The sequence below is a fragment of the Poecile atricapillus genome, chromosome 5 (genome assembly GCF_030490865.1).
Source record: "Poecile atricapillus isolate bPoeAtr1 chromosome 5, bPoeAtr1.hap1, whole genome shotgun sequence".
Taxonomy (NCBI): domain Eukaryota; kingdom Metazoa; phylum Chordata; class Aves; order Passeriformes; family Paridae; genus Poecile; species Poecile atricapillus.
The window spans coordinates 24,123,884-24,146,175 of record NC_081253.1 but is presented as its reverse complement, the minus strand read 5'-3'; the positions used below and the strand labels follow the sequence as shown (position 1 = coordinate 24,146,175).

Genomic DNA, 22,292 nt, shown 5'->3' with positions numbered 1-22,292 from the left:
TCTGTCATTATTAAAGATGCACACAGCCATCTGCAAACCATTTATTTTTTGCAGAGTTCACATTGTCCCATTGCTTTGATTAATAAGGAGCAATATTACACCTCAGCTGCTTTTCAGAAAGATGCTATTTTGGAAACCTAATTAATACTCATTCCACAGTTAGCTTGAGGTGTTCGTTAGTGCCAGATACTGAGTTCTTATTTGTTTCTCATTATGTGGAGAGTATTGCTTCTCAATGCCAGCATTTTTGTTTTGCATTTTGGAATAACCTTTCGACACTCCTGCTTCCCACAGCCCTCCCTTCAGAAGAGCTAATAACACCTGTCATCATTATTTTCACATGCCTGTTAATGTCTGTTGAAGACATTGTGGGCTATTTACATAGATAGACTATCCTGATGCACAGCAAATATTCCTGCCATTTTCTGAACAGTTGGGCCAAAGAGAAAAGCAAAATTTAGAAACTTGGCAATGCAATTAAAATCTCAGTGTACCACTAAGGGTCAGTATATGCTAGGCAAATGAATCATTACAAAATTGTGTATGGCCTAGCAGAAATACCAAACTATTTTTCTGCCCTAAACCCCCAGGATTATTTAATAAAAACACAGAAAATCTATAGCAGAATACAGACACTGAACTTGCATAAACTCCATCAGCCCACTTTGATGAAACTGGAGATTAGTAGCATCTTATCAAGCAGCCTGAGGTTTAGCAGAGGGTGCACAAATATCTTGCTTGAGATTTGCTCAGAATGCTGCTGTCCTCACTGGAGGATAAAGGAGAGAATACGGCAAAGCAGACGGCATTTAGCATCCACTCAGTTGCCAAGCATAATGCCGTGCATGAAAAGGTTAAATGTAATTGCACATGTCAGGAATCAACAGAACAACTGAGGCTCTTTCTGGAGCTCGCTCTTGTGCTGAACTGCTATAGAAAAAATAATAAAAAGAATGAAAAAAGAACATCTGTGGGCCTAGGCACTAACATGGATGCAATAGGGGAGGAAGAAAGGGGAGTTTGAGGGACAGCATGTTTTAAATATGCTCTTATATTGTCCCCCCAGGGTTAGCAGACAGACAATGCCTTATTTTCTGCAGGAACAAGGTCCCTCATGAAAAAAAACTTGTCTCAAGAGAGAAGAAATGAGGAGGGGAGCCCTGCACTGAGCAGGACATTTTGTTGTAGAGTGCCAGCTGTACAAAGGCAGACCTGCAGCCTGCAGGAGCCCTACTTGGGTCCTCCCACAACCATCACAGCCTTCCCAGGCCAGCTCAGGAGAGAGACACCCAATGCTTCACCTCCTGAAGCAAAAAAAATGCTCTTTTTTTTTTAAAGACTGAAAACCACCACCAGCCTGGCCCTTGATGTTACAGGAAGTGCAAATGAACTGGAAGTCCCTTCCTTACTGACTGCCTGGACCCCAGGAGACCCTCACCCAAGCACAGGCAATAGAACCTCTCCTGCAGCCCTGCCTTGGAGTCAGTGTTGGATGTGACACTTTTAGTCAAATAACACCAACTGTGCAAGAACTAATGGTGATTTTTCAGTTTACATTACTGGGGAGAAATAATGGTACTGTGAGAAGAAGAGAATCCTTGAAGACTTCAACAGAAGTTACAGCTGTATTAAAAAAAAAAAAAAAAAAAAAAAAAAAAAAAAAAAAAAAAGAGGCAAGAAATCCAATAATTAAATTGATGGAATTGATGGCAGGATAATATAAGTTCTCCTGTACACTACATTTGTATTTCCCCAAAGGAAAATATGTTTCAGCCAAAACCTGTGGTCTTTCTCAAGCAGAATTCCTCTGACTTCTGTGGAAAGTATGCTTTAGAGAGCATACTTCAGAATGCTTTAGAAAGGAGTTTTAAATCTTGACTCTTAATACCTACTTAAGTATTATCTGATTTTGCACCTTGAGAATAAACAACATATACCATTCTGTAAGTCAAATACAGTCCAAACTAAATCTGGATGGGATTTTTTTCCCTATTATTTATAAAGTGTAATTATACTCGGGTCCAACAGTCAACCTGAAACAGCATGTTCAGTGATGAATTCTCCAAGCTCCCACCAGGTGCTTTGTGTGTTGCTGAGATTCCACAGTGTTCAATACCTTGTCCGGATGTCGAGCGTTATAAATCATGTCCGTCCTTCCTTTTGCTCAGGAGTTCTGGACACTTCTCATCTGCAGCCTGTGGGTACTAATAACCAGCAAAAAGCCATTAATATCCAAAGTGCTTTATTAGCTAGCAACACAGAGAGATGGTGTGAGGTTAAACACCAACGTCTGATTCACACCTTAGGAGTACTGTGGCAGCAAGCAATTTTGTGAAGAGCCTGGTGCTGTGTGAAAGCAAAGCCATGGCAAAGCTGGGACCTGAGCCCAGCTCTTCTTGCTGCCATTCCAGTCCTGACTTGGGGCCACTCAAACGGTTTTTGAAGGGTCATTTCCTTCTTTTACTTGTTTGGGGCATAAAAAGCTCTCAGTCCTGTAGGTCCTGTAGTGGCTCCTGTATAATTGCAGAGTCCTTCTTTAGTCCTTCTTGCACACCCTTGCTGAGCTGGAGTCGTGGATCCTGTCTGCAGTGTTTCTACAGAAACTGGAAGCAAAGAGGACAGATACAGAGATACAGACGGAGGGAAAAAAATGGCTCTCAGATATAAAGAAACACTAGTTGACAGATCCTGTTCTTAGCAGGTCTTCGTAGAAGACCTCAGATTGAGACTGAAATCAGCATGCAAGGCATAGACAAAAGGCTCTGTGTTTTCCTATATTTCATCCCTTCTTTCTTTTTATTTTTTTAATTTTTTTTTAGCACAACCCTTTAAAAGAGCCTTGCAGCAGTGAAAAGTTAAACTGAGGATAAAATATCAAAGGCAAACAGTTAATATAAAATGACAGCGAATTAATTTAAAAATCTACCATTGACTGGAAAATTGAAATAATCTCTTAAGTGTCACTCTGAAGAAACATCGTTTTCCTTCTCTACCTTATTCCATTTCATGCCATACGGTTTGCATGGTCTAAAAGATGAAAATGAACCATGCTGACTTCAGCCAAAACCCCGGGACTCAGACACAAGTGCATTCGTGCAGCTTGCTGTGCTGTCAGTCACTGGCTCAGGCTGAGCTGGGTGCAGGGCAGGAAGGCTGTGACCTGTCCTTGCTGCAGGTGACAAGGGGGGATGTGGCACTTCCCATGGCTCAGCTGGGGCTGGGACCTTGCTCCCAGGCCTTGCACATGCCCGTGCTCCTCACTCCCACACTGAATACCTCCAGATAACAGAGATCTTGTGTAGAGAGAAGTCCTTTTGGCTGCTGTGACAAGGCAGCGTCAGACCAAAATCAAGACAAGTATTTAAGTGTCACATACCCAGGGAACATAGGGAAGAGTGTCTTTGCATCATTCTCTAGACAGTCACCTCTGCTTACTTTGTTACCTTTCTTCTGTCCACATCAATGCAAGTAACTTTTCCAACAATGGTAAAAACTGCCCTTAACTGAAAGGATCATTTTATATGAACATTTCTCTGTAGCAAGACAAACCCTCTGTACAATAGACAATCTTGTCTAAATTAATGTATTATTTATTTTGTACCTTTTAAATCACCTTTATTTACAACAAGCCTTAGATACAGCTCACACGCAGTAGTTAAGCTCTGGCAGTACTGACGTCAGGGAGCTAACACATTTGCGAATAACATTTCTAAGTGATAGAAAAGAAAAGGAAAAAAGGACTTTAAAATAACTGTTTTGTCTCCAGGAAGAAGGGTCACTGGACACGTGTGCAGTGCCTGCAGAGCCCCCTGGACACAGGAGCAGGCAGGGCATGACGGGGCCAAGGGGCAGCTCTGTCACTCTCCGGGACCGGGCTCTGCCGCCTTGTGCTGGTTAATGGCCCCACTCCTCTTCCCTCTCGCCAACCCCCTCCTCTTCTTCTGGAAACACTGAGTCACTCTGACTCTTCAGATGCTTAATCCCTGAAAATACAGAGGTCATGGTTAAGGTTGTAGTCCACTTGCATGAGGTTTTTTTTTTTTTTTTTTTTGAAGGGAGAAACAGAAAACCAAAATAAGGGCAAGTTTAATGTCCATAATTACTCCTCTTTTACACAAACCTTGTAGTTCAAGTCATATTATGGGGTATTTACAACAGAGATATTCTCTTCCTTGAATAAAGGCTCTGAACAGTAGTTGCATCTCTTTTTTCCTTGGTCCTTGGTCAAGTTTGTGTTGAACACCATTGTAAAGCTGTCCTGAGGCAAAGAGAGCCTGACAGAGAGGACACTGCTGGCACCAAAGCTGTGACAACACTGGATAATTTCTTACATGGAGAATGTGTGGAGAATGTGTTCTTTTGGCCTCCAAACACCATGAGGGGCTGGATGAAAAGGGTAAATACCTATCACAGGGTATTTGGAAGTTCAGGTTTGAGGAAAGTTATAAAGTACTTACTGCTGGCTGGTTTCAGCCAACAAGTGAAATAGACTTTATGAAAATGAATCAAATTACAGCTATTTCCCTGTCTCATGTTCAGTACAAGGAAACAGACTTCAGTGAATGGGCCTAATCCCATCTTCTCAGCTCTGCCTTGGTGTGATAGAATTTAAGCTGGAAAAGGAAGAAACATCATGACAAAAAGATGGCAGAGAGACCAGAGAGGAAGAGTTGTTATTTTCAAAAAATCTAAAGAGCAAATGTGCATGACTAGTCTCAGGGTGCCCCAGTTTCTGACAAAGTAGGAACATAACTATTCATCAAAAATGCATGATTTGAACAAAATATAAGCCTGAATCAGGCTATTTTCTGGTGTCACTACTATCATTACATACAAATATTTTTGATTTCATCAAAGATCAACTGCCAGGAAAAAAGCTTCCCTTTCATACCACTTCCCCTCTGTAATGAGGAGAAATGACACCCAAGCTGCTTTATATTATCACTGCTAGATAATCAAACACCAGTGTGCACTCTGCAAGTCATAGCACATGTAGGGGTGCACAGTTTTCAAAAAGGGGTTCACCCTTGAGGGGTGAGGACAAGATCCAGATTACTGCTAATTGTGAGTAAGAAGAATTGATGATGGTCTAAATCCAAGAGTTTTGGCCCCAGTGTCACTTAATCTGGAAATTCCTGCACCTCATTGTTTATGTCCACACCACTCCAAAATACAGGATAGATTTTTTTCCCAAATGTGGATTTGAAAAAAACCTCAGCATAAGTTATTCCAGTTCCACGAAGTTACAAATAACAGAAAACAGTATCTTACAATGGCTGTACAACAGCCAGCTCCACTTCTAACAGGAGTCCATCACTGTGTGCTGGGCTCTGGCCTCCTCTCTCTTTTCTTCCACACAAATGGCAGCACACAGCCTCCTGGGAAACTGTTGCTCCAACATAAACCAAGCAAATACATTAATGCTCCAAAGCCACAGCTCTTATAAGTGTGCCCTGCAATAATCAAGCTATTTCTAATTAAGGAACTGTGATACGTGAAGGTGCTCAGCTACTACCAAGCTCTTAGCAGCTCCTCTTTAGCAACACCCTTTAGTAAGGCAAGCACTTTAAATATGGTTTCACCTACCTATAGGTTAATGGACATTTGTTTCCAAATTATGTTGTGTTTTTAAGGTAAATTTGTCTCCTGTTGTTTCCTCTGCACTTACGGAGCTATTTCTTGCACAATTCACAGTACTCATCTAACAGCTTCTGTTCAGTACTTCAGACAGGAATTGCTAGGAGCCAGAGTGAATAATTTTTTTAGGGAGCTTTTCAAAGATGAGAAGGGGAAAGTTATAGACAGAAAAGAAAGCATGTGATACACGGTATGATGAAACAACGGACTGCATTTTTTTTAGGAGTGAAGACTTTTGGTTATGTGGTTTAATTGCAGTATTAAATATGAAAATTGCAGGAAATTACATCAATGAGCATTACCCATTGAATTTGCATGGCAAGTAGCTATTGATCTTATTTAATGATTATTTCATAACCTCCATTCTGCAGCCTGCCTTCACCTCTGCCAGTCATTTTATGCTACAGTGGCCCTTGAAAGTTTTCTTCTCTGACCAATAAGTGCACAAGACTTCATGCACTTTATAGAAGCCCCAAGATCTTCTCACAGCATCAGGTTGTCAGAATGAACAGACCCTTGGTGTGGCATTATGAAATAAGATGCCCATCTACACAATGGAATAAATTAGTGTGAATTGACACAGAGGTAATAAAATTCCTGTCAGTAACACATGAACATGGATGACAGGAAATGCTGGTAACTGTCCTGTAAAGATACATTTCCTGCACAAAGCTGCAGACTTTTACAGTGGAAAAAGAATGGCCTGGAGTAACAAAAATATTTAGTTAAATTACAGCAATCATGCTCTTGGATTAAAGGCGTATCTAGGCACGTAACATTGCAGTAGCCAGCAGCGGCTGCCAAGGGTGGTCAGAAGGCACCGGAGCTGGGCAGGTGCACACTGGCACATTCAGCCACAGCTCAAAGAAGAGGCTGCTAGAGTGGCTCTGCAGCGTGACTCCAGTGGTTTATCCAGGCTGTGCCCTACCCTTTGTCAATATGAACCATACAACAAGCAGGCAGTGAGGTGAAGCTCTACCCACAGAGTGTATTGCTGGATGGGTTCAGCATCTTTGCTTAGCAATATCTGAATTGTTTGCTGAAAGGTTACATTCTGTTAGAGGCTGAGTAAAAATTCATTAGTCAGGTCACCTCAACCAGTTTTACAACCACAGCTATGGCAACACTAATTTATCCAAAGGGATATTTCCTTCTCATGTTTCCAATCTTTGTACCAGTAACACAGTTCATGCCTTCAGCTTTCTCAGCTAGTAATCAAGAAGGACCAAAATGCTGTAGTTTGGGGATTATTTCTGTTCATTGACTGAACACAGTGTAAAGATGAGCATGAAATACAGACTGTAAGAATTTACTTGCATCAAAAAAGCAAAACAGAGCCAGGATATTTTAGAAGAAATGGTTTGCATGTAAGAGCACATCCAAGTTAGAAACATCAAGTTACCAATTCCACATAAACTGCACAAGCTTTACCGTATCAGTTGCAAATAGGGAGGATTGCAAGTGCTGATCCATGGAGTCACCGTGTCCCATCAATGTCCCTTTTTCCAGGCGATTAATTTGTTGACACTCAGTTTCCTGAAAGGCTGTGCCTGCACTGTCCTGATGCTGCTCCTTTTCACTGGGTGCCCTGCCTTGCTCTGCCCTTTCTTGGCGATGGGGCTCACAGGGTGCCACCATCCCACTGTCCCCACGGGTTCCCAAATCCCTCTGCACCTGACCCAGCCCCTGCTTCACAATGTCACACCCTGCCTGGGGCTCTGCTCTTCACCTGGGATGTCTGGCAGCAAAAATCCCCTTCCAGACCAAGCACTGCCCCTTCTCAGCACTCCCTGAAAATGTTTCATACTCGCAATGTGTTCACACTCATCCTTATGCTACTTTAAAACAAAGTCTGTCTGAACACTGCTAAAGCCATCAGGACAAGAATTGCTTTTTCTCAAAGGGCTTATATTTCACCGCAGGTAATTTAATCCAATTAATGTTGATAAACAAACCCATAATTCCAAACCAGATTGAGCAGCCATACACTAATATAATTTGAACTGTCATTTTAGATGAAGTCACTGTCTCAAAGAATATTTGTAGAATTCTAGATACTTATAAATTATGAATGAGAATGGGACAATTTTCTGTCATTTTTGTAGTCACATCACATCCGTGCTGCTTCATCAGCAGCTGTCTTTTAGCTTCTCTCCATCTAACCAAAGCACCAGCTTAGAAAGCTAAGTAGGGTCACAAGATTTGAAATAACCAAGTGTTCCTGAATTAAGTATCTCCTGGAAAAAAAAAATTAAAAATATTCAAGTAATTAAGGCAGCTCCCCATCCTATTTAACACTTCTTCCTTCACTCTGCTTCACCGCCCAAGGAAGGGTGTTGACATTTACCAAACTCAGGATTGAAGTCTGGTTGGCAGCTTGAATTCCCTAAAGTTTGAAGGGTTATTTAGTTTTATGATTTGGAGCTGATCCTCTCTCTATCAAAAACACATTTCCAGATTTGCAGAAAGCAGTGAAAGGCACAGATAAAACAGGCTCATTTTCAGCACTTCAGATCTCAAATCACTTTGAAATTATCATGCAAACAGACCCGGCCAAAGAGGATAACAGCCAAATAAAAATGTCTCAGCCAGAGCTAGATGAATTATTTTCTAGTTTCCTTAGCAAAAATGAGAATATCAAAAGAAATATCATATACTCATACCACTAAACAGAAAAAAAAGGACTATTCTTTTTAATGGTACATTCTGGTTTGCATTTATCAGTTAAATATGTTTTGACTTCTCTGGTGTGTCTTCCTCATAATGTTTTTTCCCAATTGAAGTTATGATTTAAAATATGCCAACAAACAAACAAACAAACAGACAGAAACCAAACAGAAAAAACCCTGCAAACTAATGTCATTAAATCCAGCATCCACCACAGGTCTTAGGCTGAGCTGGGTGCAATGGAAAGCATTGTCAAGAGCCAAAGGAAGCTGGCAAAGCCTCCCAGGGCAGCCTCCTCCATGCCCAGGGCCATCCCTACAGTCACAGGAGAACAAGCAGCTGCATCAGATCAGGGGCAGCTTTGGGGCACCTGACAGCATCCTGCCTGTACCAAGGAAAATTACCCAGAAGATGAAGGTGTCTGGTTGTGAACTGGAAGAGACTATTTTCTGACTGCATATAAGGACGATATTATTTCACTGAGTGTATTTAAGCACTGGTGTGATTTCCCAGTGAAAATGAGGTGTGTCTCTTCAAGGAGATTTTCAGTACTGAACTAGTCAAAGCATTCAACAACCTTGTTAAATTTGGTGCTAATTCTGCTTTATGCATCAGGTTGAACTATGGACCTTCCCAAGGTTCCTTGCAACCTAAATGACTGTATGATTTTATGAAATCAAAACTCAGTAAATGCATCTTACATTTACAACAGTGAATTAACATTAACTGTGTGGGCTACATATTGATCCACCTGAGAGCTTCAAATGACTCCTTTCTCTGCGATAAAGTGTCTAGCTGCACCAGCCAGACTTATTTCAGGAATAAGATTCCTCTTCACTCCTTAAAACCATGGGGCCAGACTAAACCAATTATTTCTGAATTTGGAAAACATATAAACTCATAATTAGTTTATGTGATCCATTGTGATTTATATATACATGTATGTGAGCTACATATTTTTCTCAAATATAAGGGATGAAAATAATGGGATTAAAGTCAGTGGACCTGAAGCATTTCTTGCATGTGACAGATACACCCATGAGATCTCCAAAATCTCACATAAAAATCACACCGTGGCTGTGGCCCCGTGCATGGAAATGCAACAGAAAAGATGTAATTCCTGAGAGGGAGGCACAGAGCTGCTCCTCTGCAGAGGAGTCCTGGCACTGCTGCTGAAATGGGTCATCTTCCCTTGGGGGCCTCAGGGGCAGATCATTGTCTCAGTCACTGCCAGAGTGTGGTGCCTGAGGGTGCTGACTACTACTGCAATTAAAAGAATATGCTCAGCTCCCTGCAGATGTAACAGGTTAAAAACCATCCTGTGCTAATAAAAGCAAGGCCTGTGCATGCTGTTTCACAAGAAATGCCTTTCTCACTCAGCTAGGGATTTGCTCAGTGGGAGTAACATGGACTCTCCTTCACAAGATGTTTTGCCAGATGTTTCCAGAAACAGCTGGTGCTCTCTGTATTGGAATGTGCTCCCTTCTGCTGGACAGTGCCAGTGGGAGAGCCTGTCCCTGCCATGAGCACCACAGCCCAGCTCTGGCAGGCACAGAACACTGTCTCAGCTCTGAAAAGCACCAGCTGAACTCTGAAAAGCATCAAATGATTCCTTGCTCTTGCCACCTCCAGCAGAAGCTGAGGACCATCAGAGCCTGCAGGAGCAGCTGCCTGGCAGAAACCTCCTTTGACAGAAGATGAATAATTATTAAAAACTTTTCCTCTCTGTGATGACTTTCAGTTCAACAGAATACAGCTTCACCAGCTTCCATTCTTGGCACTTTCTTCTTCATAGAAATTTAGAAAAGTCCAGTTTCAATATCTTCAAATGTTCATTATCAGGTATATGCCAGCTACACTGCCAGATTTATTCAAATGCAAAAAAAGCGTGTCTTGTCTTCTCTCTGCCCCATTTGGAGAAGATATCAGAAACACAGCTGTCATTACTGGTCATGGAGAAACTCAAAACTTACCCCTGTGCACACATCTCCTAGGCATTTTGACTTCCTTGATCAAAAATTTGGTTCTTTGGCTGGAAAGAAATTTAAGCCTACTATATATTTTATTTTTTCTTTTTTTAAACAGCTGAAATACAAGAGGGCATGTTTTCCATGCAAGAGCAGAGCAGAAAACCAGTAAGAAAAACTCTATAGTTTCCCAAAAAACTATTTTGAACTTTCTCTTGCTTCCTCTTTGCATAAATGATCTATTATCTCTCTCCTTCATCTGTACAATCAGTTCCTGAAACCTTTAATCCATTTTTATTTAACTGAGTAGTTTAGATAAACTCTACTTGCATACAAGTCAGAGTTCAGAGCTTAAGCTTTCATTAGTAACTCTTAAAAGCCATTAACCCTATCCTTAACCCTACCTGACTCCCCTTCTCCCTCTACCATTCAGCTCACCAAAAACGATGCTCACTGGTCCCACCTTACCAGCCCTCTCTGGCCCCATCCTCCATTTCCTTTGATCCAGTTTCCCAGTGACCTCTCTCTCCATCCTTTCCAGCTTGCTGATGTCTTTGCCTCTGACAGTTTTTACCCTGGTCCTCCTTCCCCCTGGTTCTTCAGCCGTTGTAATGCCTCTCTCCGTGCCATTCTCTGACAGTCATTTTCTCTTCTGACCAAGTTAAAACTCAAGAGTACATCCCTATGCAAAACTGTGGAATTCTAAGACAATACCTCAAAATCAAGCTCTTGATCTGCAGTCCTGTCCAAAACATTCATGTACCATGAACAACATTGTCATTTTTCTTGATATTTAGGCTTACACATTTCTGATTTTCGCTCTTCTCTAGATCCCCATATCCAATTTTCATTTGAATCTTGCATGTTTCTCTTGCTTAATGCATCTCATATAGTCTTTACCATTTATCCAGACTTTGAAACTCTCCTTATTCTGGGGTCTTCACTACTACCCCATCTCCTTCCCCAAGCGTTATACATGTATCTTTTCTCCTGACACTACTTTCCCCCTTGAGTTCCTTCCATTGATTCCTTCCAAGATATTTCAGTCTGTATATGCTTTCAAGGAAAATTAAATTTCTTCATATACTATGGGCATCACCCCCACTCATCTGACATCAGAAAATGAGACAAATTTGCTTCTCAAATTGCTTTTAGATTAGCATTTTCATTCCTTCTCCTAAAGTTCTGGAGAGGTACAACTATCTGCTTCCATGGCTACTTCCAAATCCTCCTCAAAATCCTCAGTTATGGAATTTCAGAAACACCCTGAGAACATTTTTGTTGCTGGCCTGCCGAGACAAAGACTGTTGCTTTCCTCCCTGACATTCACTGTCTGTTCCTGGCCTTGACTGTTACACCCTAGCTGGGAGTTCCCTGGTGCAACAACCAGCTTCTGTCAAATGTTTGAACAAGGTTTATGTGGCATGGACTAAATTCCTGGTGTGGGTTCCTGGATGCTTCATTAACCTCAATACGATATGACGAGAATTGTGGCATCCAGTGATCGGTGAATGATTACTGAGTATGAGCAAAGAGCCAGTCAATGACTGATGTTTGTATGCAAACACAAGATGCATTTCCTTGTGTTTTTTCACTCCCACCTAGAAGAATGGCTTCAGTCTGACAAGCTGGCAGCTATTATTTCATCTGCTGGTGCTCCTGTTCAATAATCACACCAGATGACCTGTGGCAGGAGGCTAATTCTGCTTCCAAGCTAATCTGGCAACAAGAGCACAGTCTGTGTGTCCCAAGGCAGCCATTCTCTTGGGTGGTCTCTAAGCTATTGGTGGTTCAAAGAGTATCAAAAAGTTATCTATGACATGACAGCAATAAAACACAATAAACCACACAGTTCCAGGCCTTGAGAACTCCCATGTGTATGAGTGAGTGAACAGAAAAAGCATGAGGGAGGGAAGGCAAAATAGAAAAAAACAGATGTGGAAAACTTTGTTTTATAGATGTTGGTAACTGTGAACAGTCTGCTTGATACAGCCTCTGAAAGTTTTCTATAAATTGGGTTGTTCTTTGTTGAGAAAGACTGAGAAATGGTGCATGGATCTCAAGGGACTCTGTGCGGTACCCATGGCATGTAGATTTCTGTTAAGCAAGGTTCCACAAAAGCTTGATAATCAGAATGCAAGGGTCACCCTTAATCCCATGGCAAATAAGTTTGAATATAACCAGGTCTTTTCTGTATTACACAGATCTTGGTCCCTCTCCTCCAGAAATTGATGAGGTTTTCTCTTACTATTGTTAAAGAAAGAAGAGTCAACATACGTAATTGATACTAAGTTCCAGTTGCAAAGACAAAACCCCAGCCACTGTTTATTTGCAATGAATTTACATAAAATACTGTAAATTCCTGTTGTGTGTGGTTTTAAAGTTTGAGATATGAGATAAACAAATTATACAGAAGGTAGGTGCACTAGGTATTCTCAAGCATCTGTTTAGATTAGCCTAGAAAAAGCAAAGTCAGGCTGTCTGACTTTGCTTTTTCTAGGCTAATCTAAACAGGAGTTTGAGAATATCTAGTACACCTAGATTGTAATTGAATTGTAAATCACAAAGTGATTTACATTCTGTATAAATCACAAAGTGTAAATCGCTCTGTGATATACCATTGATGTAGTCTTCAAACACCAGCAGATATGGTGGACCTCCAACATCTATAATGAAAAGAATCTGGAGCACAAATGTGATAGTTTAAACTATGTTGACACTACAGAAATACATAATTTTTTTTAAAAAACCAACCCTCCACGTGTTGTATTATTTTATACCTCAGCTCAGATTGAGAAGGAGAAAAAAAATTCTCATGAGTTTTGTGATTATGAGACCAAGACATTATTCAGCCCTGCAAGTTAATTCACTTTTTTTTTTCCTCTCTCTAATATGCATGACTAAATCAAAATGAATTATCTGATGCACTGGCAAATATGACGGGTCTATGTAGGTCACATATCTGATCTGGAGCAGATCAGATCATCAGCATATTCAGCAGGTCATCATGGCCCCAGAGGTTTGTGAATGATCGTTCAGAAACCCAGCAACAAAGTATGACTAATTTTCTAAATGTCTGCTGGTTGCTGCTAACTCTTCTCTTAGCTCAAGTCATGCAATCCTCTGTAGTCATGGTGAGCCTTCTAAATGACAAATGCTGAGGCTCACTTGAGCTACTTTCAGTCAAAAGGCTCTCTGTTAAACTATCACAATGAAGACTGTATGAGAGCAGCAAAAATCACGTTGCAAATGTCTGGCTACTTTCCATTTTGTTCTCTGAGACATCGGTTTCCACTTCCCATTTTTCCCTCAGAATGTCTTGAAGCAGCACTGGCTCCTTAAGAGTAGCATGAGCTTCTTGCACAGAAAGGCTTTTGTTGGCCCTCCACAGGCTGGCCAGAACATGCAGTGGAGAGAGGGGTCAGCTTTGCCATGGCTGAAGGGACTGCATTTCCCACTTACAGTAGCCTAAAGAGTAAACAGAGAGGTTTTTGTTGCCCCAGGTGACTTCTGCTAGCATGGAAACATCTTGTTCTGCCTGACCTTCCTTCCCTTGCTAGCCCTCAGGCTGCAGAAGTCAGCCTTTCTTCAGAGCTCAAATGAAGAGCTGAAGCTCCCGCAGTTAGCCAGCAAGTGGTGTTTCAGCCTCTATCAGTCTCAGCCCAGCACTAAGTACCCTTTGGAAAAGCAGAAAACATTTCTTAGCCGATTCTGTGGAGGATGGCTCTTGGTCAAATACCTCAAAAACCTGATCAGAAGAACATGCAGAGGTGGGTTCCACGTCAGTAATGAACCTGGGCAGTGCTGCAAGGCTCTCCTCCTCACGGCTCCTGTGCTGCTCTGACCAGGCAGCTGGGGCCAGCAGTCAGGAGAGGATTAGAGTTCTCCAGCTGACACTTTTCCATCCCAATTTTTCACAGCTAAAAGACAGGTTTAGTAGTTCTGATAAGGGTGCTTGAATTCAACAGATGCAGGCAGACCCCCAAAGGTGCTGTGCTGTGACGGGTCCTGGGAAGCTTTTTAGATGGTCAGAATCTCCTCTGAGAAAGCACTTATCTGGAAGCCAGATCTGGGCAATGCGTTTATTTGCTGGAATTGCTAAGCCCTCGCTTTTAACATCAGCACCACTTTCAGTCAGGCAGCTGTCTGCCTCAGAGTAGGTCAAAATCATAGGACTGGCGGGATTGTTCACTTATGTCAAAGGATTACAGTAATTCCACCAAATAAAAGGCCCCAGCCTCTAATCAGCTGCTCCATAATAACAGAAGTCAAAACCTCTGCTACTGTCATAAATTATGTGTTAAAACTCACTGGCCTTAAAAATTTGTGAATAGCATTTTCTAAACACAGCTTCTTTAAATTAAACCATTTTACACTTTCACAGGCAACTTCTGTCAGTTTTAGGATTAACCACGTGCCTCTCCAGCCTATGTACACAGTTGGAGCCACTCTGTAGCCTGATTATCTTAAGCCAGGAGGCTAAAAGTGGGAAGTAGGTTTTACAGCTAGAAAATCCCATCAGCAAAGACTTGGGAAAGCTGATGCTAAAGACAGCATGAAACACTGCTCAGTATTGCAGCTACAGAAGGTATCCCTACCTGTTTAGAGGTAGGGATAAGCCAAATTTTAGTTATTTAGACTGCTATGTACAAAATAAAACAGTTTTATCATCCTACCTGCTGTAAGTAAATAAGGGAAAAGTTAAGAATAATTGATAAGATTAATTTCATAAGAAGTCTTAACTTCTGTATTCTAAAATATATGCCATTGCTCAACTTCAAATATGGGTCAAGTGTAGAATTAGGTTGAAGGCTGTGCTTCATGCCAGAGATTCAATTGCAAAAATAAGGGTCCTTTCTGGGCCTTGAAATCAGTGAGCATTTACAAAAGCAGTCCTACATTTGTCTTTAGGAACAAATGCTATGTTCACAGCTACTATTCTTTCTACAGAGGATAAAACAAGAAAGTTCTGCTCCCATCATGTTAAAAGATTAAATGGTAACTTAGGTGTCAGGAAAGGAATCAAGTGTCATAGTTTTACTTCCTCTAATCTGTCCCTGCCAACAGTGACAACAAAGAACATTTTCCCTTTAATGAGGTTTTTTTTTTTTGTTTGTTTCTTGAGTTCTTAATGGGAAATTTCTGACTGGCTCTCCTGGCCATTTCTCTTACTACACCATGGAATTACTGTGTGTAATTCTTGTTCCAAACTCCTGCTGGTGCTGTGCAAACCAATCTTCAAAGCCAATGCCTGAACATTTGTAAGGGATTTGCCTTCAGCAATTAATTCTTGGGGAAAATGCTGTATTAAAGAACCTGAACTGAAGGAGTGTGAGCTTGTTGGGCTTTACATGGGCTGACACTTGTACCTAGTTGGTCTGTGAGGTAGTTACAATGGCACTGTGATGGAAGAGCAGCATGACATTTTATTCATGCCATATGTTTTAACTTCAAATTAAATTCCATCCATTCAAATGGCAGTTTTTGTTAACATTTAAAATATATATATATATTGGCTGGCAGAGCTCTTTTTATGGAGGTGGGGAGAGATGGAGCCGTACGCCTCTGCTCAAAAGCCTGCAGTGAAGGCAGTGTGCGGTGCTGGCAGTGCCTCGCTGCTGGGAAGGGCTGGGATGGCCAGCCCAGGGCAAGGCAAGCCCATGGCACACTGCTGTTCTGGCAGAACAGCCAGCACATGGTAAGTGAAAAAGGAAAATGCTGCTTTTCTGCAAACCTCTGAGCAGCAGGAACAAAGCCTAGCACTTTCCCCTGTGATTTACTTACAGTGATTTGCTCCCCAAAGAAAAGGAATGCCAGTGTCTGTGATCTCTTGTCCAGCCTGCAGAGAGACTTCCAGGGCTGGATTTTTCACTAGGCAGGCTGAAACTGGCCCAGGGTTACCCCGTGCCTGACTTGGTTTAAGTAGAATGAATTCATACCAGAGCACTTTTGAAAATGACGGTGGCAGACTTCAGTAGCTGAATGTTTGCACTTCCTTGAAGCCAAACAATTTTAATTTGTTTGTGGTTAGGAAAATACCTCTGAAATTTTACGGTTCCCTTTAGGAAGAAAAAAAACTCCACCAAAAAAAAAATTAACAGTACCAGACAATTAACAATACCATTTAGTTTTTCCTAGTTTGTTAAACATGAAAAATGTAGACATGCTATAGGAAAATTAATTATCTGGTTTTTATATGCATTCAAAACACAATGGAAATTAAGGCTTTTTCATTCAAAACATAACTGAAAATGTTTTACAAAGCATTTTAATATCCCCAACTTCATAAGCCATTTCCAAGAAGCTGTATTTTAGTTTTCTTAAGTCATTCCTATTTGACTTCAATTTTTAGTGGACAGCATTATCCAGCTCCTCACTTTTCCCTGGACAACTGCATTGTGGCTCTTCTTCTTTACATTTTGACTGACATGGGAATTTTTCTGAGGTCAGGAAACCCAAACAGTTGAGAAAAAACTTATAGCCACATCCTTAGGGGAGAGAATCCTAGACAGAGAAGAGGAGGCTGTGATACTGAGAAGCAGAAGCCTGAGAGTATGTGATGGAGTGAATGAAGTCCTGTGTGTAATGACTGAACAGCTTTTGTTTCTTCTGCCCCCAGGTCTGGCAAGACACCCCCAGCATCCTGTTCAGTTTATATTCTGGATCCATATTTTCTATTTTTGTTATTCTTTTTGTGGTTACTTCTTTCCACGGTCTGGGCAGATACAGAAAAAACTTATTAATGGCAGACTTAAATCTCTTGCTGAATACTCTGTGCAGCCTGAGATTTTTAGGGTTAGGATGAAAATATTTCCAATGAGATTTCAAAGTGAAGACAGAAGCAAAACCTTTGCTGGTCACCCAGAATTCAAAGGTGGTGTATCTCGCTGCTATACTTCCACATACCATATAGGCTTTCTCTTTTAATTAATCCTGTCTCTTTTGTCAGAAGTCTATAAGTTTCTCTGTTAATTTGCTGATGAATTCCCTACTGAGTTATAATTATAATCTTCGTTGTGATCCTTCCCATGATGACAAAGGAGATAAGATTTTGGCATCAGCATAATCTCACATCAGTAATATTGCAAATGCTGAAATTAGTTCTTCTTTTACATATTTTACAAACAACTTCAAAATTAGAAAAACCTTGTGTTATTAAACCGGTGATTGATAGGCCAGTGTTTACTTATTATCCCCACTGCAGTTGTTTCATGGGTGGCATATGAATAATAGGCCATTACTGTTTTCTTCATATTAGCCTAGCAAGTCCTAATTTTTGCTTCTGAGACATCTTCCTAGGACACAGCATCACCCATCCAAACTGGCCTGTAGAGAGCTGTCTTACAGAAGCAGGGAACGCACTTGCACAAAAGATGTCACCCATTGGACTAGAAGGTAAAATTTGGATATAGGCAGCTGTGGGATAGTGTTTTCACTGTGTTGTCAGTTGTGAGAGGTTTAGTTTGTGCCAATTGGCTCTCACCCAGAAAGTCCCCAGCCTGATGTAGGCACCTGTGATCATTTCCACTGGCTGTTTTGGATGATTCCTGTGACTTGGGAGCACAAGAGGGACCAGCATTGCTTTGCAGCACAGAACAATTTTCACAGAGCAAGAGTACAAATCCTTTTAATCAAGGGAAACAAGCTGGACTGCAGCAATTTATGGTGTTTTGCACATAAATATAGGTAGATTTTCCCACCCTTAAAACAAATGCAGACCGATTTAGTAAATAATGTTTATGCACAACCAGGGTACTTCTCTGGTAGAGAAATTCAGCAATATCAAATTCCTAGCCTAGACATCAGAAGGTGTCTGGTACAGTGGCTCTGATCTTTTGGGAGAGGAGAAAAGAGAACAGTTAAAGGTTTAGTTTAACACCTTTAGTCATATTTTAAATTTGAAATGTTTTCATTTTAACTTGTTCAACTTATCGGCAACTGAAACCCCACCAAATTCTTATATTTAAGTATTTTTGATTGCTGGAAAATAAAAACCCAGTGTTAAGATATGCTTTATTCAACATAAAATGCAGTCACCACAAATGACTTGCATTGCAGTAGATACAACCAGTCTCACCTTGTGGTTGCCAGCACAAATGGGCAGCAAAACATTGGGACAAAATCTTTGGTGGCTCTTCATGGTGTTAGTGACTTGAACTTGTGAGAAACCTACCTCCTCTGGTTTGCCTGAGGCATCAAAATACCCCAGAGCCAGCATCCAGTACAAAGAGAAGGCAGTTATGCCATAGAAACACAGTACCTGACACTCAGGATTGTCAGCCTCAAAACAAGGATTGCTCTCAATTTTTCTGGACAGCACATCAAGCATATCAGTTTACTCAGTTTAATTGGGAAAATACAGACAAAATACAGAAAAGGTAGACTCTCCACTAAAGGTTTAGACACACACAGATCACAGACACAGATCCTTTAAAAATTAGTTTTTACACTTTTTTACTTTAGCTCTTTCTTAGAGTGAGTTGAAGTAAAAGTCAGGCTCTAACCACTCATGGGATGCGAGGCATACCACTGGAATGCAGGTGAAATGTAGTAATAACCTCACAGATTTTAAATGTCAAAATTAGTCAGATTTATTATAATTCCTCTCCTTATAACTGTTCTTGCCATTCAACAGTGGAGCTGCACCTAGGAGTCACCAGAGGGAGCCTGCATGCCAAAAATCCCACCGCTTTTTAAAAACTCTTTTCTTTTGGATTGCAAGGAAATTGAAAGCTGAATTTACATAATTTCTCCTCATTGCTGAAAAAAAATAGAAAAAAAAAAAAAAAGAAAAAGGAAGAGAAGCCTGCTTTGGCTCTGTAGGGGATGGGCAGCCCGTGGGTACTCGGCTGCTGGGCCAGAGGCTGGCCCTGCTGCTCCGGGCAGTGCCTCTGCTTTCCTTCCACTGGCCACCTCTTCCTCCGGGCTCCTGCCTGGACACAGTCCCAGCTGAGCTGGAGAGGGGCGTATGGGCTCCTGCACCTCACCAGCTGCTCTGCAGGGACAGGTGCAGCCACGGTGTGCCCTGTGCCACCTGGAGAGATGCCATTGCAGGGAGCAGCCCACAAACCCGCGCCGGTCCCAGGCTTTACTGACATGTGTGTGCTTTTCCTCCTCACTGTGTGCCAGCAATGGTGCACCCTGAGCTGGGAGAACCACAGCAAACACTGCAGGGGAGCGCTTTCCTTCTGAGCAGTCACTAGATCCCACAGCTCCTTTAATTGTGTTGTTAGAAATAGTTACTCTGCAAATTGCTCAGAGACTGCTGAACGTCTCTTCTGGCTGTAAGAGATCCGTGGAATAACGCTGGCTGTTCTCAGGTTGTGTGGGAGCTGAAAAACCTGAAGTATCCTCCCTCCCTCAGTTTCAAGAAAAACTAGCAGCTACATCAGATAACAGCTTTTAAGCAACATCCTGCTGGCCTGTGCAGCTCACAGGAAAATGAATCCCTTTTCAGATCCATATGCTAGCTGCAGTATTTCCTGTGTTTTTCTGGTCACAGTCACACACATAATTCATGCGAGCGCTCAGTCCTAGCTGCAGGCCTGAAAGGATGTGGTTGAAATCTTCAGGCTGCTCGTGTTCTTGTCTCCATGCCAAAGCTCTGGTGGATGGTTTTGGGAACTCTGTGTTCTTGCTATACTGGCCAATGCTGTGTCCCAAGGGGTGAAGGAAGGGAGAAATTATGGAGGGGAGTAGAACCACATGGCCTTCTGTAGACAATTTTTGGTTTTCAATAAAGTCAGACCAATAGGCATACACTTCAAAAGAGGAAAAAGATTCAAATACTAAAAACCCAGAAAACACCCCCACTGCAAGAAACCCAGCACAGATGGTCCCTAAAAATCAGAAGCATGGTTTCTCTATGTTTCTTTTAGCTTAACCACAGAAAAAGGACCATGTAGGTCAGAAATAAAAATGTCACAAAGGTAATGTGCTACTGGGACCTTGACTCAAGTCAGGGTGAAACCTGAAGTAAAAGAGCTAAGGGTGAGCTACTGTCCCTGGAAGAGCAGCTTGCGGCTGGGAGCCACTCGTGTGGAAATCATTGCCCTGATCCCAGGAGGAGTCAGAGCAGGTGGTGGGAGCTTGGCTGATGGCTGTGAGCCTGCACCTACATGCCCATAAAGACCAGCACAGCTGATGGAATGGTAGCTGGAAGGTCGTGGGATGATTTTGCTGCGTCAGGCTAATGCCACTGCTCAATGCACGGTGGTGCCTTTCATGTTATACAAATTCACTATTAACCTTGTGCTTGCCTGTAGTCATTCTGTCTTTTGAAAGCTTTGCCTTTTGGGGATGGAGATTTTTATATATGAAATTTGACTACATGGAGAGGAGACACTGATAGACAGAGGCACTGTAGAAATATGCAGTTAGGTACAAATGTAAGGGAGACTTTTCTTTTTAAGGGTAAATTAAATGAGACAGCAGCCCACACACTATGGAGACCTTTTAGAAATACCCTACTTGGAGAAGTACCTCTGTATTTGTATAGTGCATCTGTCTCCAGAAGAGCCCAATACAAACTGAGCAAGCTCCCCCCGTTTCCCCAGCCGTGACCCCTGGGAATGTGGCAGGAGGAGAGTGCTCTCCCCAGTGGGGCTGATCGTGGCACAGAGCCAAGGGGAGAGAGGCCCTGACAGATGCACTCATCCCCCCGTGCACACAGTCCTGCCCCACCTGTCTGGGAGATGTCAAACCCTGAACAGGAACAGCAATATCTAATCTAGGTCTTCACTCTGCCATCTTGCTTGGGATCAAATTCTGGATTTACAATGCTTTAGATGAAGCAGAGGGGCAATTATTATTTATTACAGTAGGGCTCACTGGAGTCAGTGTCTGCCATGTGGCTTGGTTGTTAACCTCCAGCATAGAACATACAGCAAGGAAATAAAATTTAATGTCCTGTCAAATGGCTGACTTCATAGGAATCTTACATCTTCTCCTATAAAAATATTATCTTTTCTTCAAAAGCTGCTTCAATTCAGAACACAAAACCACCAAAATCTTTGTAATTTCACTATAAATACATCTTTAATATAAAGTGACCAGAACAACACATGCTTCCCTTTCTGGGTTTTCTACTTTACATTTTAAAATATGTGCTATGTCTCCCACATTTTAGTTCTATAGTATTTTATGTTGTAACTCTTAAAAGGTTGACTTTTTAATGTTGCCTGTTTCTGCTTAGAAACAGTATGATGTTTACACTGTCCCACATTTGATACAGCATTGCTTAATAACACTGCTTTCAAGTCATAAATGCTGTTTCACAGCATTTTTCTAAGATTAGCTTCTATCATAAAAATTAAGTTGTACCTTTAGAAGGAGGCCCATTTAACATTCATTGCACAAGATAAGAAGGAACTATCAGATATGTGGATTTCATGCTGAGCCAGATGAGGTCAGTGGAAATACTCCCCCAGACTTTGGTCTGTGTTGGACCACACGTGGTAATTTAGGGACTGACATTAGTGCTCAACACAGCCTTTTTTTCTTTACTCCAGGTAATAGTGGCAGATGACAAGTTATAACACAAACATCCCAGTTTTTCTGTGGAACAGATGTCAAGCTTAGGCTCCACTGGACACCTTGGTCTTTCTATAGCTACTGCAATATTTATTGCAGCCAAGGCCAGAGCCATTTTGAAGCAGGAGCTGCCAGCTGTGTGAAATGAAATGTATTCAAAGCTGCCAACAGTAAGAAATGAAATACAGACTACAGCGGTGTCTGCCAATGTGTTGGGCAGCACCATAATGGTGGCAGCCAACTGAACTCGAGATGGCAGCAAAATCTGATGTATCCCTGTCACCAACTCAGTGATTCACTAATTAATTTAACTTTCTTTTTTTTCTTAATTGTATCTACTGTCATCATCCTACTGTTCAAGTCTGAGGAAGGAGAGAGGAGGGGAGAGAGAGAGGAGAAGAGATCAGACTAGAAGGAAACATCTTGGTAAAGATAGCCAGGAAATTCATTCAAAGCCACTCTGCATCCAGTGGTGTGGCTGTATTGAGT

At 41.7% G+C, this 22,292-nt stretch overlaps 2 protein-coding genes across 4 annotated transcripts in view; one reads left to right on the top strand and one right to left on the bottom strand.

Annotated features, from left to right (window-relative positions):
* Nucleotides 1-1,587, top strand: part of PDE1A (phosphodiesterase 1A) — a 116,173-nt gene extending 114,586 nt beyond the window's left edge. For all 3 annotated transcript variants that reach the window (XM_058840378.1, XM_058840379.1, XM_058840377.1), the window contains one exon: nt 1,067-1,587. The gene's annotated coding sequence lies outside the window, so the exon portion shown is untranslated. The remainder of the gene's footprint in view (nt 1-1,066) is intronic.
* A 94-nt stretch (nt 1,588-1,681) lies between these two features.
* PPP1R1C (protein phosphatase 1 regulatory inhibitor subunit 1C) overlaps nt 1,682-22,292 on the bottom strand; it is a 49,056-nt gene continuing 28,445 nt past the window's right edge. The window contains exon 5 of the mRNA XM_058839949.1: nt 1,682-3,983. Within this exon, the coding sequence (XP_058695932.1) occupies nt 3,895-3,983 (89 nt within the window). The 3' untranslated portion in view covers nt 1,682-3,894. The remainder of the gene's footprint in view (nt 3,984-22,292) is intronic.